The sequence below is a fragment of the Labrus bergylta genome, chromosome 15 (genome assembly GCF_963930695.1).
Source record: "Labrus bergylta chromosome 15, fLabBer1.1, whole genome shotgun sequence".
NCBI lineage: Eukaryota > Metazoa > Chordata > Actinopteri > Labriformes > Labridae > Labrus > Labrus bergylta.
This window is the reverse complement of record NC_089209.1, coordinates 5706315-5725520: the sequence shown is the minus strand read 5'-3', so window position 1 is coordinate 5725520 and position 19206 is coordinate 5706315. Positions and strand designations below refer to the sequence as shown.

The 19206-nt window shown below is 40.3% G+C and overlaps 1 protein-coding gene across 1 annotated transcript in view; it reads left to right on the top strand.

Moving 5' to 3' along the window:
- The window catches only part of tbc1d32 (TBC1 domain family, member 32), an 81147-nt gene that overhangs the window by 13164 nt on the left and 48777 nt on the right, over positions 1–19206 (top strand). Inside the window, exons 15-23 of the mRNA XM_020637064.3 lie at positions 696–838; positions 1507–1628; positions 2736–2940; positions 4751–4830; positions 6015–6153; positions 7670–7757; positions 8673–8791; positions 11347–11466; positions 11730–11818. Coding sequence (XP_020492720.2) covers positions 696–838; positions 1507–1628; positions 2736–2940; positions 4751–4830; positions 6015–6153; positions 7670–7757; positions 8673–8791; positions 11347–11466; positions 11730–11818 — 1105 coding nt within the window. The remainder of the gene's footprint in view (positions 1–695; positions 839–1506; positions 1629–2735; positions 2941–4750; positions 4831–6014; positions 6154–7669; positions 7758–8672; positions 8792–11346; positions 11467–11729; positions 11819–19206) is intronic.

Here is a 19206-nt window from a genome sequence, read left to right as displayed (position 1 = left end):
TCTGCAGAAGGAAAAAAACAATAGAACGCTGTTTAGCGATGGTTGTGTAGGTTCTCAGTAATCGAGGTCGTGGCAAATTCAAAGTCCAGTTGCCTTTAGATCAAGCTTTGAAAACGCTGTTCATCAGCTTCAACTCCAACATAATACGCTCTGTTTCAGTCCCCATAGTTTACCCAGACAAGCAGAGAATGTGGCAGAACTGGAAACTAGCGTAAAAACAAGCATAGAAATCGCACTGCCAGCAAGCGTTTTTTTTAGACGGAATACTGCAGAGCTCTGCGGCAACACCAACGCACAAGAGTGAGCACTAAAGCACAGATTCAATGCAGAAGTATTAACCAGGCTTTGGAAATTGAGCTTCCATCTTAAAAGCTGATGAAATCTCACACATGTATCCCCTTATTTTGCCATCAAGATTGTTTATAGTGACCTGGTAGTCACAGAGATTTACTACCTTCATTTTGGGAATGTCATTTTTGAGCATGGGCCTAAGCCTGTGCTTATTAGGGATGAGAAGAATAAATGTCAGTTCATGGTTAAGCAAAAGCACAATCACTCCATGGTTGAGCTGATGTATTTGGCAATATGAAGAAAAAATGTTTTAAATATAATGAGATGCACTTGTACGTAGGAACAGTTCAAACATGAAGCACTTTATTTATTCAGGATATAATTGGTTATTTGTGTGTGTTCAGACTCCCTGTCACCCAGCTGTCTGGCCATGGAGGTGCTGTGGATGCTGTGTGAGAGGACGGAGTGTGCTGCAGAGTGTCTCTACCACAGCCCTGTCATAGAGACACTGCTGAATCCAGTTATAGCTCTGCTCAATGGACAGCAGGTCACACACACACACACGCACACACACACACACACACACACACACACACACACACATGCACACACACACACACACACACACACACACACACGCACACATAAACTGACTAACTTGCAGAATCCCCATATTGAGGGTTACTGATTGAATGTCTTTCTAATTGCAGTGGAACCCTCATGCCACAAAAATCGTAAATAATGGAGGGACAGGAAAATCATGTGTAACTTAAAATCATAAAATATCATTACACGGAAAGGTGCTAAAGAGGTTTCTAACATTTGGTGTTTAAGTGCTCATGTTTGAAGAGGTCTAGCTTTGCAGCAAAATCTTAGAAATGGCAGCTAAAATCATAACAACATGGCCTTTTTTTTAACCTTTTACTTGACTTATTCCCTACATGTTACTCAACTATGAGCCTAATACATATCTTAGCCTCATCTCATAGGTATAACTATACATGTAATATCTTTATCTACAACCTTATCCTAACCTAAATATTACCACAAGACTAAGTTTTCAACCTTTCAAAACTGTTTGCTTTTTTGTCAGTTTTTTGTTGATGTTATAAATATAATTTCATGTTTCATTATCTCACCATCCCTCCTGGGATTCAGCTTTTGTTCTCAATCACTCTGGTAATTTTGTCTATTTATTCTCTTTGGGTTTTTCAGGCCAAATTAAAATCTCCTGCAGCATCTCTGACGCTCATCGCTGATGTTCTGGCTCGCATCGCAAACACCGACACAGGATTGGCTCTCTTCTTATACGAGACAAACCTAGTCGACGGTGAGAGGTGAGACAGCATGACTGCATGATGATTATGATTAAATACACAGCCTCATTTAGTATCTCTAATTGCAATGAATAAATTACATTTTTCTGACGATGCAGGAAAGTTAGAGTTTAAAAAAAGCTACAGAGTTTAGTGTGCATAACAAATGCTCCTGGTTCTGCACAGACACTAGATTAGACCTGAGGATGTGACTGGTTTGTCAACCACAGCGATACAATCTTGTGCTTCTTAAGTTTCATCACAGCAAAAACACTGAAAAGTAAGCTTAATTAAAGACTCTGAGGTCACTCTGAACCCAACTTGTTCAAACTGGCTGAACCTGAGCAGTCTGTAAGCAGGGTCTGTGTGTCCAACTTCAAACCAAAGTCTGGTGTTTTGAAATAGCAAAAATACTTTCAACTAAGTTTATACCAATCTTAAAGGTTGCATATTATTCAAAATACACTTTACTGGACTTTTTAACACTAAATTGTGTCCCTAGTCTGTCTACAAACCCCCAAATTATGAGTAAAGTCCATCCTCTCCATCTTTTACCTGCTCCACTTTTCAGAAAATGTGTGCTCAAACAGGCCGTTTGGAGATTTTCCCTTCATGACATCACAAAGGGCAGTAACCCCTCCCCCAGGTGGGTGACACTCCCACAGCTAGGTGTTTGTTCTGCACTCTGAGTCTGCCTTCTCACCGTAAACAATAGAACATGGAGCGAGAAAGCCACCAAGTCCTTCCAGAGAGGGGGCGTGGTCAGACACAGCTCATTTACATATTTAAAGGTACAGACACAGAAACAGCCTGTTCTGAGCAGGGCTGAAATAGAGGGGTTTATAGACATGATCAACTACAGGATCAGAGTGGATTTAGAACAAGACACTTCACAGACATGTTTTGAGGAGCTCTGAGACTTATTTAAAGTGGTTGAAAAGGAGGAGAATATGTGACCTTTAAGTTAAGAGGACTTTTCGCCTTTTTTCCTGCCATTTCTTCTCTCATTTAACTCCTTTTGAGAAATAGCGAAAAGTGTGCTAGGGACTTCAATCACAGACTTCCACAGATTGAAGTCAGGACTGTTTTTAATTTTCTTCCTTTATGTCTGTCTCCACTTCTCCACAGCCGAACCTGTGCTGCTCATGTCATTGTTCAGTTCACCTTGAAGCTGCTGGATAAGGAGCTGTCCTTGCTAAGTGATTTCGACGTGTCCCATGCATTATGTGGAGCCTTTATCTTTGTCTGCAGGCAGATATACAACACCTGCGAGGGTTTGCAGGTCCTCAGACCCTACGGCCTCCACAGGGCTGTAGCTGCTGCGTGGAAAGAGGTACCCTACACTTCACTTCTCAAGACAACACTGATCAAACTTTCTTATTAAGACATTCACAAGTTTCCCCTTAAGTTTTGATGAAGTCAAATCATATACTTGAAGGTGTGAATGTGAGTGTGAGTACTCATTTAATCATCACAAAGCACTAAAACAAACCGCCTGTAGTACGACAGTCTAAACTGAAAACATAAACTGATAAACAAAACTGAAAATCAAAACAGACACTCAGTGGAATATGCAACCAAAACCAAAAACAACCATCCTGCTTCAGTGCAGGAAGTGTAAAAAAAGACGAGTAGTGACGGCGCTCTTAACTTTTCATGTCTCAGCAGCAGATTTCTGTAAATACAGCAAAAAACAATTCACCTTTATGCCTTCATGTTATCTTAGATGTTGCTGTGAAGGATTAAGTTGTGGAGACAGCGTGGCTTCAGTGTGCAACGTTTCCTCTCTCACTTCCTGCTGACTTTACCCGGAGTGTGTTAAATATTAAAGATCAGTCTGTACATTCTGTACTCTATGCTGACTCAAATTCCAAGTCCTAATCTTCATCTCTATCTGAGTTGTATTGTTACATAATTTAAGATGTATGTGTTGACTTTGCTCCACCCACTATAAACGGACACAGATTGGTCCCCAGTACCCCCGTGATTAAAGCTTTTAAATGACTGGAAAGATAATGGTGTAAGAATGTTTTCACTTGTCAACTTAATAAGAGGTAGAAACTTTTGTTTCCTTGAAACATGTTTTATGGTTGTTTTTGTGTACGATGTTTTCTCTCTATTTGATTCCGTATCTTTTTTTGAACCCTTTGGTACAACAAACTCTGTATTCTTTGGGACTGCACATTTCTAATTATGGAGGTTTTTTCAAGGAAATCTTCACAGAAAAGATCAAATATAGATATTTAAGACTAAACATAAAAGATTCATATAGCAATTTACAGGGCGGCTGTGGTTCAGTTGGTAGAGTCGGTTGTCTGTCAAGGTCAGTGGTTTGATCCCAAGCTCCTGCGGCAACATATGATGTGTCCTCGGGGTTGACACTAAACCCTCGAATTGCTCCCGCTGCTTGGCGGCGGCGGGTGAATGTGTATGAATAGTATTAGATACTTCTGATGAATTGATGAAGTGATCAGATTTACACAGCAGCCTCTGCCACATCAGTGTGTGAATGTGTAGGTGTGACCTGCGATGTAAAAGCGCTTTGAGTAGTCAGAATGCTAAAAAAAGCGCTACACAAGCTCAAGTCCATTTACTATTTACAGAATACTGAAGGCAACCACTTAAAAGAAACAGCAAGTTAAATCATTATGACATCCAAACACAAGAGGTTTCTTTATTTTTCTTGGTCCGATATCAACCCCAAGAGAACGTTATCTAGTTGTTCTATACACAAAAAAGCCACTTTATAGAATCACGTCTTTGCCAACATGCATGGAGAACAGTTGTTATTTTGGGCTTTTTTTATGCCTTCATTCAGATAGGACAGTGGACAGAGTAGGAAATCAGGAGAGAGAGAGAGAGTGGGGAAGGACATGCGAGAAAGGAGCCACAGGTCGTACTCAAACCTGGGCCACCCGCTTCGAGAACTAGCTTCCATGCTTGGGGTGCAACCTGAACCGCTAGGCCATCAGCGCCACAGCAACAGTTTTTCAGTGTGCAAAGATCACCAAAGTGACTTTTCTTTTCAGTCATTAGCTGATGTTATGGCTGCACAAGTGAACGTTGACACTTTCCCTTGAATGCAAACAAGGGATTTAAACTTTTTGAGTCATTTCAGTTTTGCTTTTATTCTTTATTTCTAGACCAGTTCCTTGTCAGAGAGAATTTCAACCCCGGTGCCTGGAGCCACTGCTGACACATCATCCCAGGAGCTGCACAACATGTGAGGCCTTTCACACAAACACACACACACTCATTTAAAAAGCACCATATTTCAATTTCTGGCATTTTAAATCATAAAGTATTTAGTAATGAGAGTCAACCCAGACGTTTAGTGTTTTAGTTTTCCAGCTGATTTTCCTCTAATGGTCCAAATTGAGTTTTGAATAATTTAAACTTTTTTACTTTTTTGGATATTTATCATTTAGAGGCTCCTACAAGTTTTCACTCCTCAGATATGAGCTTGTAAACATACTCCTCCATACTATATGTGGACTGGAAACACCTCTTTGAAAGTGGCTGTAAACAAACCAGATAACAACTTACATAATGATGGACTAACAGTTAATCTTTCTGCAACTGTAATACGGGAAATGCCCCTTTCTAGGAGCGCAGTGTAGCATATGGATCCTAATACAACAACAACCACAAGAAACCAGTCTTCACCGCACACATACACACCTCATTCTTGTTTTTCAGTTTCATGATCTGAGGTACTGAACACAGCGCAGTTCAGTGTACCTGTTGATTAGATTAGAAAACTTTATTAACCCCTAGCAGGGACAGTCGTTGACCTCCTGGTCTGTTCACACACACAGCAAACATTAAGACAATCAGAGTACAAAACAAGGAAATAAATAACAAACACCACTGAGAACATTTGAGACATCACGTACAGCCATGTGTCAGAAACACAACTAAAAATATTCATTCAAATATTTGGTTTCTGCGTCAAATAAAAACACCTGTATGCACATATCACATGGATTTATACATTATCAAGAATCATTTGTTTTTACAGTTGAGATTTTTTAATACTTAAGGGCCTTTCAGACTTTCAGAAGATAAACTCACTCATAAGAATAAAAAAGCAATGGAGACCAAAACAATAGTCTGGAAGTCGCTTTCGATAAAAGTGTCTGCTAAATGAGTTTTAGAATTGTAGAACAAAAATATATGTAGGAATTTTGCAGATCTACAGTATTTAAAGAGACAATATCATTATTATAGGCTACATAAAATTGCAGATCAAGCCTTCAATATTTCGGTCACAGTCAGCATCTCTGGCCTGAGAAGCTTGTTTACCACCTGACCGTGTAGCACATTTGGTGTTCCTTGCAGTGTGAGTTCATGCTGTAACGCTGCAGCTTACTCTGTCTCCTCTCTTTTTCTTCTTCTCTGGTACAGGCTCATCTGGGAGGAGACGTTGTTGGACAGCCTGCTGAACTTTACTGCAACTCCTAAAGGCCTGTTGCTGCTCCAGCAGACAGGAGCCATCAATGAGTGTGTCTCCCACATGTTCTCTCGCTTCACTAAAAAACTACAGGTAAAAACACATCGGGTTTAAAGATGCTACAAAAGGATTATTTATTTATTTATGGTTTATATGATAGGGACAGATACAATAAACATGGACAAACTGAAAACAGACTTTTGTGTAGAAAAAAAGCGTGCAGCTGCGGGAAGCTGCAGGTACACCAAACGCACTTAAACAGTTTTTTAATTGAATAAATCACATCCATGTTGAGGCGAATCCCAGTTGATTATGTTTTCATTGTCAAACTCTGTGATTCCGTCCGTGTTTTTCCGCATCAGAAATCATATGGCCCTAAAATAACACGTTCAAATCTCAAGTTTTTGACTTGGTTTAGTCAAGTCGAGTCCAAAGTCATCAAATCTGTGATGAATCTGTCGGGGTGCGCAGACTTTTCTGCATAAGTGCTGATGAGCCCTGATGTTGTATTACATCACAGTTGGATCTAAATGTCTCATCACCTTTATGGAAGAGCTGGAAGATTGAACTTTGGCAACGCCTCATTAATCTGAGTAACAGTAAACTGAACCTGCGGCAGTCATCACACACAACACACAGGCAGAATCAAGAAGATGTATTTAGATATAAAAGAAGCATAGCAGATACAGAAACAAATGACACAGTGTGATTATTTGTTTGATAAATTACACTGAAATAAGTTATAAATGAGGACGTAGGAAATCGTGATTTAAACATATCGTGTTCCCAGTTTATCAATTTTTTGTATCAGTCACCAAAGGTGTGTTTCATTACATCCCTGGATTCTATCAAATATTTATGTGTACATATGTGTTTGTATTCTATAATGTCCTGTTCTACAGAAAATAATCCATCATTAACCGTGTGTGTGTGTGTGTGTGTGTGTGTGTGTGTGTGTGTGTGTGTGTGTGTGTGTGTGTGTGTGTGTGTGTGTGTGTGTGTGTGTGTGTGTGTGTGTGTGGCCACTGTCATATTTCCTGAAGTCTATTTTGTATTCACAAGGAGCCTCAAGGCTGTTACATGCTGCTACCCGCCACAATAGATTTAATATATTAATTTCCTGACCCTACATATGCCTTACATACTGAGTATTGTCCGTGATTGATATTTCAGTCACTCTCAGTCCCAGAGCAAACCTTAGCAAATCCCCCGGGGGCTTAATTTACCGCCATTGTTTACACAGTGGCTGTAATTACTTCTCTCGTTTAGTATTTCACTTTGATTATGGAATGTAATTATATTTTGTCTATTTTTAGTTATGACATTGTGCCAGTAACAAACGAGAAGGCCTCAACACTCAGAAATCAATTTTGCAATTTGATTTCTCCTCAGTGAACTAAACTGCATTATGTGAGGCCTTGTCAGGATCGCAGCGGTGTCATAGCATTGTGTGCATACTGAATCATCACACATGCAGTATCTACAGTTTTCCCTGACTTTCAAATTAAAGCGTGTGCAGGCTTTTTTTTCTTTCTCAGGGACTTTAAATGAAAAAAGTATTCAACATTTGGGTTGTAAAGGAATTTGTGTGTGTGTGTGTTTTCTGCAGGTGAGCCGCTGTGAGAAGTTTGGATACGGGGTGATGGTGACCCAGGTGGCGGCGACCCCTCCAGGGGTTGCGGCTCTGCACAGTTCAGGTACAACTGCACTTACTCACACAAACAAACAAACACTGAACAGATGTGATGCTCCAGGCTTGAAAGTTGTTCTTGCCAAGTTGACAAAAAAACAAGCTTTTAATGGAAACGTCTTACTGTAATGAACAATGAGCAACATAAAGGGTGTACACTGGAGTTTATGTAAAGATTCAGAAAGTGTTTCTCTCCTCAGCGTTGACCTGTTTGACCTTGATTCTTATTTTATTATTTAGTTGTTTTTATTGTTATGTCCATCTGCACAACAACAATGTCCTTGTACTGTGTGTTCTAACCTACATGCCTTTAAACGCTGATCTGATTCTAAACTGTTGTCGGGCAAGAAGTGTTAAATCAGATTTGAATATCTGTCTCAGAATCACATTTATTTGTAACGTGGGATAATAAACCATATCTGAATACATTCCAAATGTCAGCGACAAATAGTACGGGATGGAAAAGGAGACTTACACATTTGCATAAGCGTGGAGAGATGCATCCAACCAATCAATTTGCAAGAATGAAAGTGTGAAAGTGTGAAAATGAATTGTAGATTTGAGACTATAATATTATAGTACACAGAGTATCTGAATAGTTAAGACTGCATCACATCATCGAAAGTTATTCCATGTCATTCATCTCTCTCTCTCTCTCTCTCTCACACTCTATATTTTCTGTCTGCCTTTACCTACCTTTTCTACCTCTACCTTTTTCTTTTCTCAACACAGGCTACAAAGAGCCTGTTCTTTCGTTGGACCTTGCAGTATTAACATGTATTTAAAAGAGCAGATAGGATGACTACAAGGTCTTCATTTCGGCAGATCTTGCAGTATTTAATCTTACTGAAGCCTTGTGAAAAGTTTTGATTATTTCCCAATAAATCCACATTGAACTCACCGGCCTGGTGCTGTGTTTCAGGTTTTATCCGCGCTCTGGTTGTCGAGCTGTGGTCTCTTCTTGAGTGCGGCACTGAAGACGTGAGGGGGGTCCGTCCCAAACCAACACCCATGGACCCCATAGACAGGAGCTGCCTCAAGGTACTGTGTGTGATTGATTCAAAGGATTTAGCTTCAGTTCATTTATAAGTAATGTAAGTACAAGAGACTTAACCACAGCCACTTTCACACATCCACTAAACTCCTGATCATTTCCTGAAATGTTTCGGATGGGATGCATGTGTGAATACAAAACTGGTACATTTTTTCTCCTTGTTTATCCAGAACTTTTCCTGCCAGCCTCCTTGTAACATTTCTGCAAGAGGTCAGGGTTAGCACAGGAGGTCGTATCTAGAAAACCTCACCGTGGTGGGGGTGGGGGGTGATGTTTATATCCTGCAACCAGTGTGTGCCCAGTGGGATCTTCATGTAATGAAGCTGGTTCATATTTTTTTTTGCTCTCCAGTTTTTTTTTTATTTTCCACTCTTTGGTGTGTGCTGTGAATACATCCAAATAAGCTGATATAAAGGTACAGAACTGTTATTTTATTCTCAGACTCTGTCGCCTTGGCCGTGACCTTGGATATGTTGTAAACATTACACTGTGGCTATCGCAGCTTCATGCATAAGTGCATGTGTGAAAAGGGCTTCAGGTTACATTTGTAGTGACACAGGATCCTACTCATTGTTTACCCTTACTTTATCTGTAAATAAGTAAAACATGTTTTATTCTTGAGTGTTTCCTGCTGGCAGAAACATGAATTTTGGTTCAAGTTTCGGCCGGATTTTCAGGTTCAGTCCAGGACAGTCTTAAACTTTGACTAGAAACCTGAGTGTGTGTCTGATGCTCGCCTCTGACAGGAGCCAAGTCTTCTCTCTCAGTGAAGCCATCCAAGTGAATACAAACAGCCAGTGAAGTGTGACCTGTGCCCTGCCACTGGTGACTTTAAAGCTTCCTTATCAGCGGGTCAGCTGCCAGGTTACATACTTACAGTCGGACCTTTAAGCCCATCCCCGCCAGCAGAGCCCCTGAACTGAGTTTGTGTTTGAAAGAGATAAAACGTGAGGTTAGAAATGCACAGGGTGATGTTTGTGCCTTGACCTGCGTGAGACAAAACAAACTAAATATGCTGCACAGGAAATGTTTCTTGGATGTTTTCGTAGAGGTTTTGAAGGGGGATCGGCTCTTTCACCTTTTGTGATTAAAAGTTCACTCAGAATGTGGGATTCATTTGTATGCTGAAACATGAAAACGTAGGCAGGCGGAGAATAAAACATGTCAAAGTCTGTAATGGACATTTTTGAATTATCAAACAGTCAGAAGATGAAAGAGCAAAGATTTGAACCTCAGAAAAAAGCCAACCTTGATGTATCTTACAATCAGTGCAGACCTTGTAGCTTTGTTTTTCCTTTCAAGTTATTTTTTGTAATTCCTTAGTATTTCTGTTTTCCTTCATTATGTGATGAAAGCAGAAGGATTGTGTGCTGTCAATTTCTTTCTTTTTTTTTTTTTTTTTTTTAATAAATTGATCCTGCCAGCTCCCTAGTATATTTCCACAGAAAGTCCGGGTGAGCTGATGCTAGAACGCAGCAGGATATAATCAGCGAGTAGGGAGGGGGCAGTGACGTTTATTCTCTGCGATCACAGAGAATAATTGTTGCCGTCTCCTAGCGTGTAATTAAACTGCTGCATTATGTTTCTTGTACGCCACTATATGTTCTTCCTCACACATGCACGTGTGAACACACCCCATCACGTGGATACCAGGGGCACTCCTCTTCAAAATTCTCTTGAGATTTTCAGCCGTTGCAGATGTGAAAACAGCTAAGAGTTAAGTCCCTTCTGCCTGAACTTTTGCTGGAGCTTCATTTTATACAAATGGTTCAGTTAACATATTTAAGTTTGTGTCTACAGCTTGCAAATTCTCTGGACCGTAACACATTACTGCACAAAATCATACAGCTGTTTCATTTAAGAGCCAGTCATAAGCTGTTTTCAAACATACAGAGAAAACTCCTTCACATGTCCTGAATTTCTCTAGGCGAGCTGCATGTGTGAGAGCACAAAGAGACACATATTTCACCCAGACTTGACCTTGCCTTTTTTCCCTGCCAGACCCTTAGTGAATTTCCCTCGACCACCCCTTCCTTCACAGTGTGAACAAGCAACTCAGGAACATTTCAGGGGGCAGAGGAGTGCATGTGTGAAAACAGCTGTGTTTAACATATTGTCTCTATCATCTTTAGAACATTTGTACATGTGTGGCTCTATATTTACAGCACTCGGTCTCATATTTCTTTTTATATTTCACTTAATATATTTATTGTTGTGCACTAACATTTCTTTGTATTTGAAAGAAAGCGCTGATTAAGATTTATTTTCTTTAAACGCACAGGAAACAAAAGATGGCTAACATTTCAATATTTCTACATTTGATCTACCATGTAATTCCCCTCTCTCTCACTCTGTATTTTGTTTCTGTCTCTACCTTTTTCTTTTCTCAACACAGGCTACAAAGAGCCTGACTTCTTCTTTTCCACGACTCCTTTTTTTAATAAATTCAGTCGGAGTCAGTTTGGAGTTTAGTTCAGATATCAGTGTTTGTTCCTTTACTTGCTGTTTTAAACCCTCTTGGATTGTTTTTCTGTCCCTCCAGTCCCTCCTGTCCTTGGTCAACTTGCTCTCCTCTTCTCAATCAATGTGGGAGCTGCTGGGCGGGCAGCCTCTTGCCAACAAGAGTGAATACACCCTGAGAGAGATGCCGACCTCCATCCCCGTGAGTGTTTTTCACACCGTGCAAGTCCAGACGTGCAATTCCTCTATCGGCCATTTGAGGGCATGTTTGCACCTTTTTATTTAGCCTTCAAACATCCACCGCCCACACCACACATTTGCTTTTTTTTTCTTCCTCCTTACTCCCACTGCACTTATAGGCTGATGCACATTTCTCACCTTACTCATCATAAATACCCACACTGTTGTCTTTTTTGCACCATAACTTCTTCATCATGTGTCAAAGCCTCTCGTTTTACTCTACAGGACATGATTGACAGGTTGATCGCTGTGAATTCAGATGCAAAGATTCATTCCCTCTTCCACTACGAGCAGTCTCACACATTCGGCCTGAGGTGAGATTGATATTTTTTTCTCTCTCCATATAACTTAAGATGAGCGTGGAAGCACATTGTATGGGATTAACACCTGATGCCTACACACACACACACACACACACACACACACACACACACACACACACACACACACACACACACACACACACACACACACACACACACACACCTCAGCCTGTCGCAGCAGCAGACTGACACGGTTCTTTATACTTTGATTACCAAGCACTGAAAGGCTGATGAAAGGATTTCTGTGGATAAGCGAGGGATACACTGGGCCGTGTGGGTGCGTGTGTGTATTTCTATATTTATGAAAAACTGACATCATAACAAGCGATAAGGGCGGTGAACTCCTCCAGAGTTAAAAGCTATCATCAGTTTTGAGTTAGGGGCTGCTGCTGCACAACTAACATACTGTGAGGGAGAACTTACTGGTTATGAAACAGAATCAAACAAGACCATCTGTTTGAAGATCGGTTATTTCTTTTTAGTTTTTTTCTTATTGCCTGTCAGTGATGTCATCAGGTCAGATTTTGAAGAAGCAACTTACAGCACGCAGACCTAAGAGGCTCGGTTTTTCTCCAATTCCAAATTTCACCATTAAAGTTTGGCAGACAGTTGTACGCTAGCTAGTTGAAAAGACGCTGAAGGTTCACGTCCAGGGTTCACAACACCAAGTGTACCTCCTCTTCTGTCCTTCGGGGGCGCAATCAACCTTACAGCTCTTTCAAATTTAACATTGTGATGTTCTGAAAAAAAAAAAGAAGAAAATAGTAAGTGGAAGAGGATTTACTGATATTTCTGAGAGAGCTGCATTACTCAGCTAAAGGATTTATTTTCTTTCTTTTGTCAAGGTTAATTTGCTTTAAATGCCTAAAAAATGCGTCTAAGAGAGCTTTACAGCTTTCCATGCGGAGGAATGTTTTCCTTTTCTCATACGCAGGTGTGTTTGGCTGTGTGTTTGTGTGTGTGTGTGTGTGTGTGTGTGTGTGTGTGTGTGTTTCATGTTCTGGTTGCTGCTGTGAATTCCTTTTCCGTCTTCGAGGCTCTCTGAATCACAATAGCTCCGACTTGTTTGGAGCCATGCTGACTCACTCTCTCTGTCTGTGCCTGTCAGTCAGCCCACTCCCATTATCATCCAGAGGCAAAGTGAAAGGAACAAGATGCTCCGTTCGTTTACCATCCAGACCGAAGGATTAACTGACACATTACACCGTGTGCCTCTCTGCGCATAGTTGAGTGTGCTGAACATATATCAGCCGATAAGTTCAGTCATACCATGTTCTATTTGAGGTGTTTGTATATTTACATCATCTCCTGCATTTTTCATTATTTCAGCTATCATTATGTAATAAAGTGATGCAGCCGCTCCCCGCAACAAATGCATCGGCACACACTCAACATACGTTTGTAGGTAGCTTCATTCTTAAGTCATAAGTCGGTCTTTAAAGGCTTTATATGTGATTTTCTGATCCAGCAGATGTCGCCCTTGAGCACCAGCATGAAACCAAAACAACTGGCGCTGCATTGTTGTGTTAGCATGCTAATGCTAGCGATCTTTATGATGCTGGTATCTTCACACTGCATGTAAATTTACCTGAAATGAGCGTGATCTAGAAACACAGTTAAGCAGTGAGTACAGTATGTTATTCTTCTTTTCTCTAGTCCCTCAATTAAACAACTTTTATACGTGAGGGGAGGAGTCAGCCAGCCGTCCTGGCGATGTAAACAAAGTGAAGATAGGACTCTGAAAACTCTGAAAACATCACAGACAGTGGGACTCGGGTGTTACACCCATTGTAGACAGTCATGACTCACAGAGTTATTTTCAGAGGATATACTTGATATCCTTTAATGGCGTCGGCTCATGAAACGCACATTCACACACACAATGCTACTCCGTTCCACCCGACTCTCCAATCCCGCCGCACCACAGAAACCCCCCCCCCCCCGACTTTATTCAACTTGCATCACCCCCTGCGCATCCTCTTCATTTTGCCTCAATTCGGCCGGCAATGTCGCTTCAACCGCTCCAGCTGCAAGCGTCCCTAAAGCACGATTACACCAAGTAAGCTTGACGCTTCTTTATGACGGCGCCAGCAGTGTGCGCAGACTCAGTATTACCTGCTCTCACCCACCCAGGGGCAACTCTGCAGTTCACATGCCTTAGATCACATTTGATGCTTTAGTGTTACACATAGTCTGGCTTAAGTCATTTTTGTTATTGATTTGTTCTGCATGGGGAATACAGAATTGATATAATCCAACATCTAATATAACTCTTGATTATGTTTATTTTTATTTTTTTTTAAGTCATGTCTAGGTGATACCGTCTATACCTCTTTACCAAAGAGCTTTATTTATTATTACTCCTTCATAATCTACTGTTTCCATCCAGGTGCTGCTCTACAATACACAACACTGACTCCAGCTAAACCCAAATGACTCTTAAAAACCGGTCCCTTAAACAGAGCCGTGCTGGTTTTTATTCCACTCTCTGATTATCCAGCCTGCAGAGACATGGCAGCAGCATTGTACAGTTAGGTATAGCGCTCTATTGATCCCAGAGGCGGGAATTGAATCAGTGCAGCAGCTACTTAATACAAGGACACTGTACTCATTAATAAATAATGTGTCAATGGAAATGTATAAATCAAGCAGTGCAGGTGGAGAGAGCACAGCAGAGTGCTAAAATAGGTCAAGACTGAAACGGTGGAGAAGGTTGTTTATATTTTCTCATTGAAGAAGCAGAGCGGGATTTTCTGGCACCAACTAACAAGGTGCACAAAGAGTGAAAGGCTTGAAGAGGTCAAAACGCTCCAGCAACACTTGCAGTAAGAAGATCAACTTTTTTAACAAATTAGACCGACGCGTTACGACTTGTGGCTTTCATCAGGGTCATCATATATGTTGTCAGTGCATTGAAAACAGTCAGTCAGAATACAGTCAGTGACAGCTGGAACACATGGGCTAGCAAGTCTAAGCCCTCCCTTCCTTATTCAATATAGATGAGGAAAACGTTCTTTAAATAACTTACAGCAGCTTTTATTTTTATCTGGTGGAACCCAGAGAAGCATCTGAACCAAACAAGTAAAAAAACAAAACCATGTGATTATTTTTACAGACCAATCAGTGTAAAGCATCATCATGATTTGCTGATCTTTTGGGCTAAATCCATTCAACCTGACTTTTGATCAATGACACAGCATTGTTCACCAGTATGTTCATCCTTTTTGCAAATGAACCTCACACAGTAGTAATAATAACCTTATTTAAATAGTTTACAGAGTGCTTTGACAAACAGCAGGGGACACAGTGTGTGTACCATCAGATATAGGTATGTTTTTCTAAGGTTCAAATCTTTACTCTACAGTTTCATCAGAGTGTACAGACTCTAAGAAACTTAGCATCTCTTAACTTACCTTAACGAGTGATCAATTGTACTTAACATTAACATTTGACTTACCTTAAAATTACAGTGATCGAAATGCTTTTTCTGTTCGCTTTTTCATGGCAATTTCTGTTATACTATATTAGCATCAAGCTAAGAAGTAAGAAACATCTATAGGAATATTGCACCCCCCTATAGGATTTTGTACCAGTTGACACTGAATACATGTTTACTGGATTTTAAGTTTATAATAACTGATAATAACGGACAACAAATAAATAATATCATCAAAAGAAACAATATTCACAGCCAACAAGTCAGATGTAAGCTGAATTATTTTGGTTGCATGTTTGGTCTCCACCATCTTTCCTTCGATCACGTCTTTAAGCCTCTGAGATCTGTAGATTCAGGGAGTAATAAATCTCTTTGGGTAAATGACCGGAAGCAACTACTTTCAAATTCTATACATTGTTATTTTAAGATATTGTTTGTAGCCACTTTAAGTATTTATTCTTAAAATTAATGGTTGCAGTCAACATTAGCAACAATAGCTTTGGAAAACGGAGACTTACCCGGCACATGCACCTTTTGAACCATGTTTCTTATACTGTATTAAGTGCTGTGGTGACGATTACTTAACTGTCTGAAGTTGCATTGGCCGTTTGTATGTCCTGGAGAGGAGCGCCCCCTGCTGCTTTAATGTCAACATGGCTGTGAAGTAAAACAAGGGCAGAATTTAGAACAATATCAGAAGATTATGATGGTAAAAACAAGACACACAGAATATGTGCTTTTTGAACTTGTGAGTTTATTGTCCTAAATGTTTATCTTTAATCTTTTCTCTCAAAATTCTCCCTGTCCTGCAGTGCTCAGTTTAACTAAAAAAGATTCAATCACAGCGCTTAAATATAAAGAGGAATGTTTTTCCACTTTAATTTATTTTTCCAACTGTTTAAAGAAATAAACATTCGCTTCAAGGCAAACTGCCTCATTATTACAAAAAGATCAAAAATCTTTCAAACACACCCGAGCATCACGCCTGGATGATTAAAAAAATAAGAAGTATTGACTCCACACTGTTTTAATTTCAGGGTCAAACATTCACGCGTGACACACATAGCTGTTTTTGAAATAATGTAACCATGATAATAAAGATTAGTTTGACTTTCCGGCTATAACGAAGCAGCGTGCCTTCCACTTCCAGGGAAGATTTGTTCCCTAAACCCGCTCCGGCATCAGACGCACCTGCTTGTGTTTCATCTTTGTCACATCCAAGGAGCTCTCCTCCACTGTGTGTCATTATTTTTCTCCCATTGCTTTTGACACAGGATCATTTTATATAAAACAGAGTGACATGTAGAAATAAAAGTTATATAGTTTGACTTTCTTAATCTGTCATCGGTACAGATGTAACATGTGTTTATGTGTCTTCCACTGAGACGTTAGAGTTTGTTAGAAATGTAATTATGCTGACAAGCTGGCAACCCGACTCCTGTTTAATTAAGAGGCTCTTTGTACTTTGTGTACACATTATAAATATATTATGATCAAAAGTTGGCACACAAATCACAGCTAGGAACAAAAAACAAGATGTTGATAATTTGTTCAGAGCTCAGTCCAAACTACAAAAAATAAAATCCTGTGTTCCAGATTGTATTTAGAGTATTTTAACAATCGATATTTATGTACTTTTAGTAAACCTACACTTTGACTGTATGTGAACCTTCAGAAAGAGATTGTAACTTGGCTTCAGCAGAGGTCAAATGCAGACTATCAGGGCGCAGATGGCCTTGCAGTTAGGTCGCACCCCATGTACCGTAAGGAGGCACTAGTCCTTCAAGCGGGCGGCCTGGATTGAAGTCCGACCTGTGGCTCCTTCCTTCACTCTCTTTCCAGATTTTATACTCTGTCCACTGTCCCATCAAGTAAAGGCAAAAAGCCCAAAAATTAATCGTTAAAAAAAAAAAAAAATACAGACAATCACACACTGCAAGTCTTTATCATTAAATAACGACAGTAGATGGAAAGGTCAGGGGACCTGGCTTTGATAATTTGGACAGGTGTTGATATATAAATTCTTCTACATAATGAATAACAGATATGAAACAGCTCCAAAGTTTTTATTTAAATGGGCATAAAGGCACAAAAAATTGTGACCAAACTTTGTAGTTGTACAGAACTCTTTTCAGTTGTGGATTGACAGAGTTTGGTCAACACATCCGTCCACCTAAACAACAGAATAGTTTATTTCTAGTGTCTCTTATAAGGATATATTGTGAATAAAGCCAAAAAAAACAACTACAGCAACTGTCAGAACATTGAAGAAGTTTCAAACTCAGCACTGTCTTAACTTTTGGTCCTTCAGAGGCTTCACTTCTTTCCTTAAAATATTCATCTCATGTTTAATCACCACTGTCAAGCAAACACGCACTGAGCATTCCTGAAGTTTACCCCCCTGACATAAAAAAAAAGACAAGAGACGAAGAAGAAGCCACAGTTTCCAGCCCTCTTGATCTCCACGAGCTAATGAGAGCTAAAATCCCTCAGCCCTTTCCCTGCTCGCTGAAAGCCTCTTTGTTTTCATGGCAACCGCCACTCTTCCCCCCCGTTTCTCTTCTCCTGTCTGAATTGTTTGGATGCCTTTATTCCCCTCTCTCTGCTGCTGATGGCTCCGAAACATGTCAAGTGTGTGCTGGTGCAGAACTTCACACATGATTTGATTTGATTTTGTTCTGTGTCAGCAGCAAAATCTCCACTAAGCACTACAGACGTTATTATAAATGTGGTCACTGCTGTTTTAAAAAAAAAATGCAACAGCAATGAGACAAGGAAGGAAACACATATAACAAATCTTGTTAGCTCTGACAGCCTCCGGGCGAAGGATGAGCAAAAATGCTGTCGTGGTCTTTATCGTAGCAGCAGTTTTTAGAGACGATAAAGATTCTGTTTACAGAGTGTACAGAGTTTCTCAGTTCAACATGTAGACCTGACATATGTGAATGAAATCAGGTACATTGCAACTCAAATAGGAACATTAGAAACTATGACAAACCTTCAATGCTCAACAGTGACAGTTAGCAACCACTTAGCCCTCTCCTAAACTCCTATATCCGCCTAGTCATACATTTGACCTGAGACTTGAATGTGGTGTGTATGTGACTTCTGGGGCTCTTGGATCCAGCCTCTAGTGGACACTCGATGAACTGCAGGACTTTGCACTTCCGCATTGGCTTCATTTTTCAAGATCAGAGGTTGCTGCTTGGTGTTGAACCAGATTTCAGCCAATGGATGATGTGCTATAGATACAGACTACATGATGGACAGGATACATGTAGTCAGTGTCTTTTAAAGAGGACATATTAGCCACCTTTTCAAACAGTCCCCTGTGGTCTAAATGAAACATCTGTGCTGTGCTTTGGTCAAAATATAACATGAATCAAGCACCAGAGGAGGTTTGTGACCCTGTATAAACCAGCTCTCTCAGAACGCTCCGTTTTGGTGTGTGTGTCTCTTTAAATGTAACGAGCCCCCCTGAGTTTTCCCCATAGATCTCACTCCTTCGCTAGCAAGAATAAAAATGGCAAACCTGCACAAAAGTTTTGATCTAGGCTGGAGGTGGAGTCCATGGGTGGAGATATCAGGGGAGGAGAGGGGATTTTTTGTTACCAGAATCCCACTGTGACATCACAAGGAGAGCAAGTTTGAAACAGAGCATTTTTCTCTGTGTTGTAAGACTTATGCAGACCACAAACAAAGGACTGGATGGGTTTATTTCACATTTTGTGGGTCAGTAGACTCTCAGGTTACCAAAATATATGTTCAAAAAACACAGTAAAATTGGATTTTTTTAAACATGGCCGCTTTAAAGGAAATCCTCCTAAAAAGTTGAGATGAGCCTAAAAGGGCCAACAGCTCATCAAACTGTGTACTTGTGAGGCTCAAGTAGCAGCAATGAAGTTGACTCTAACCAGTCAGAACAGGAAGTTGAAATGATCTT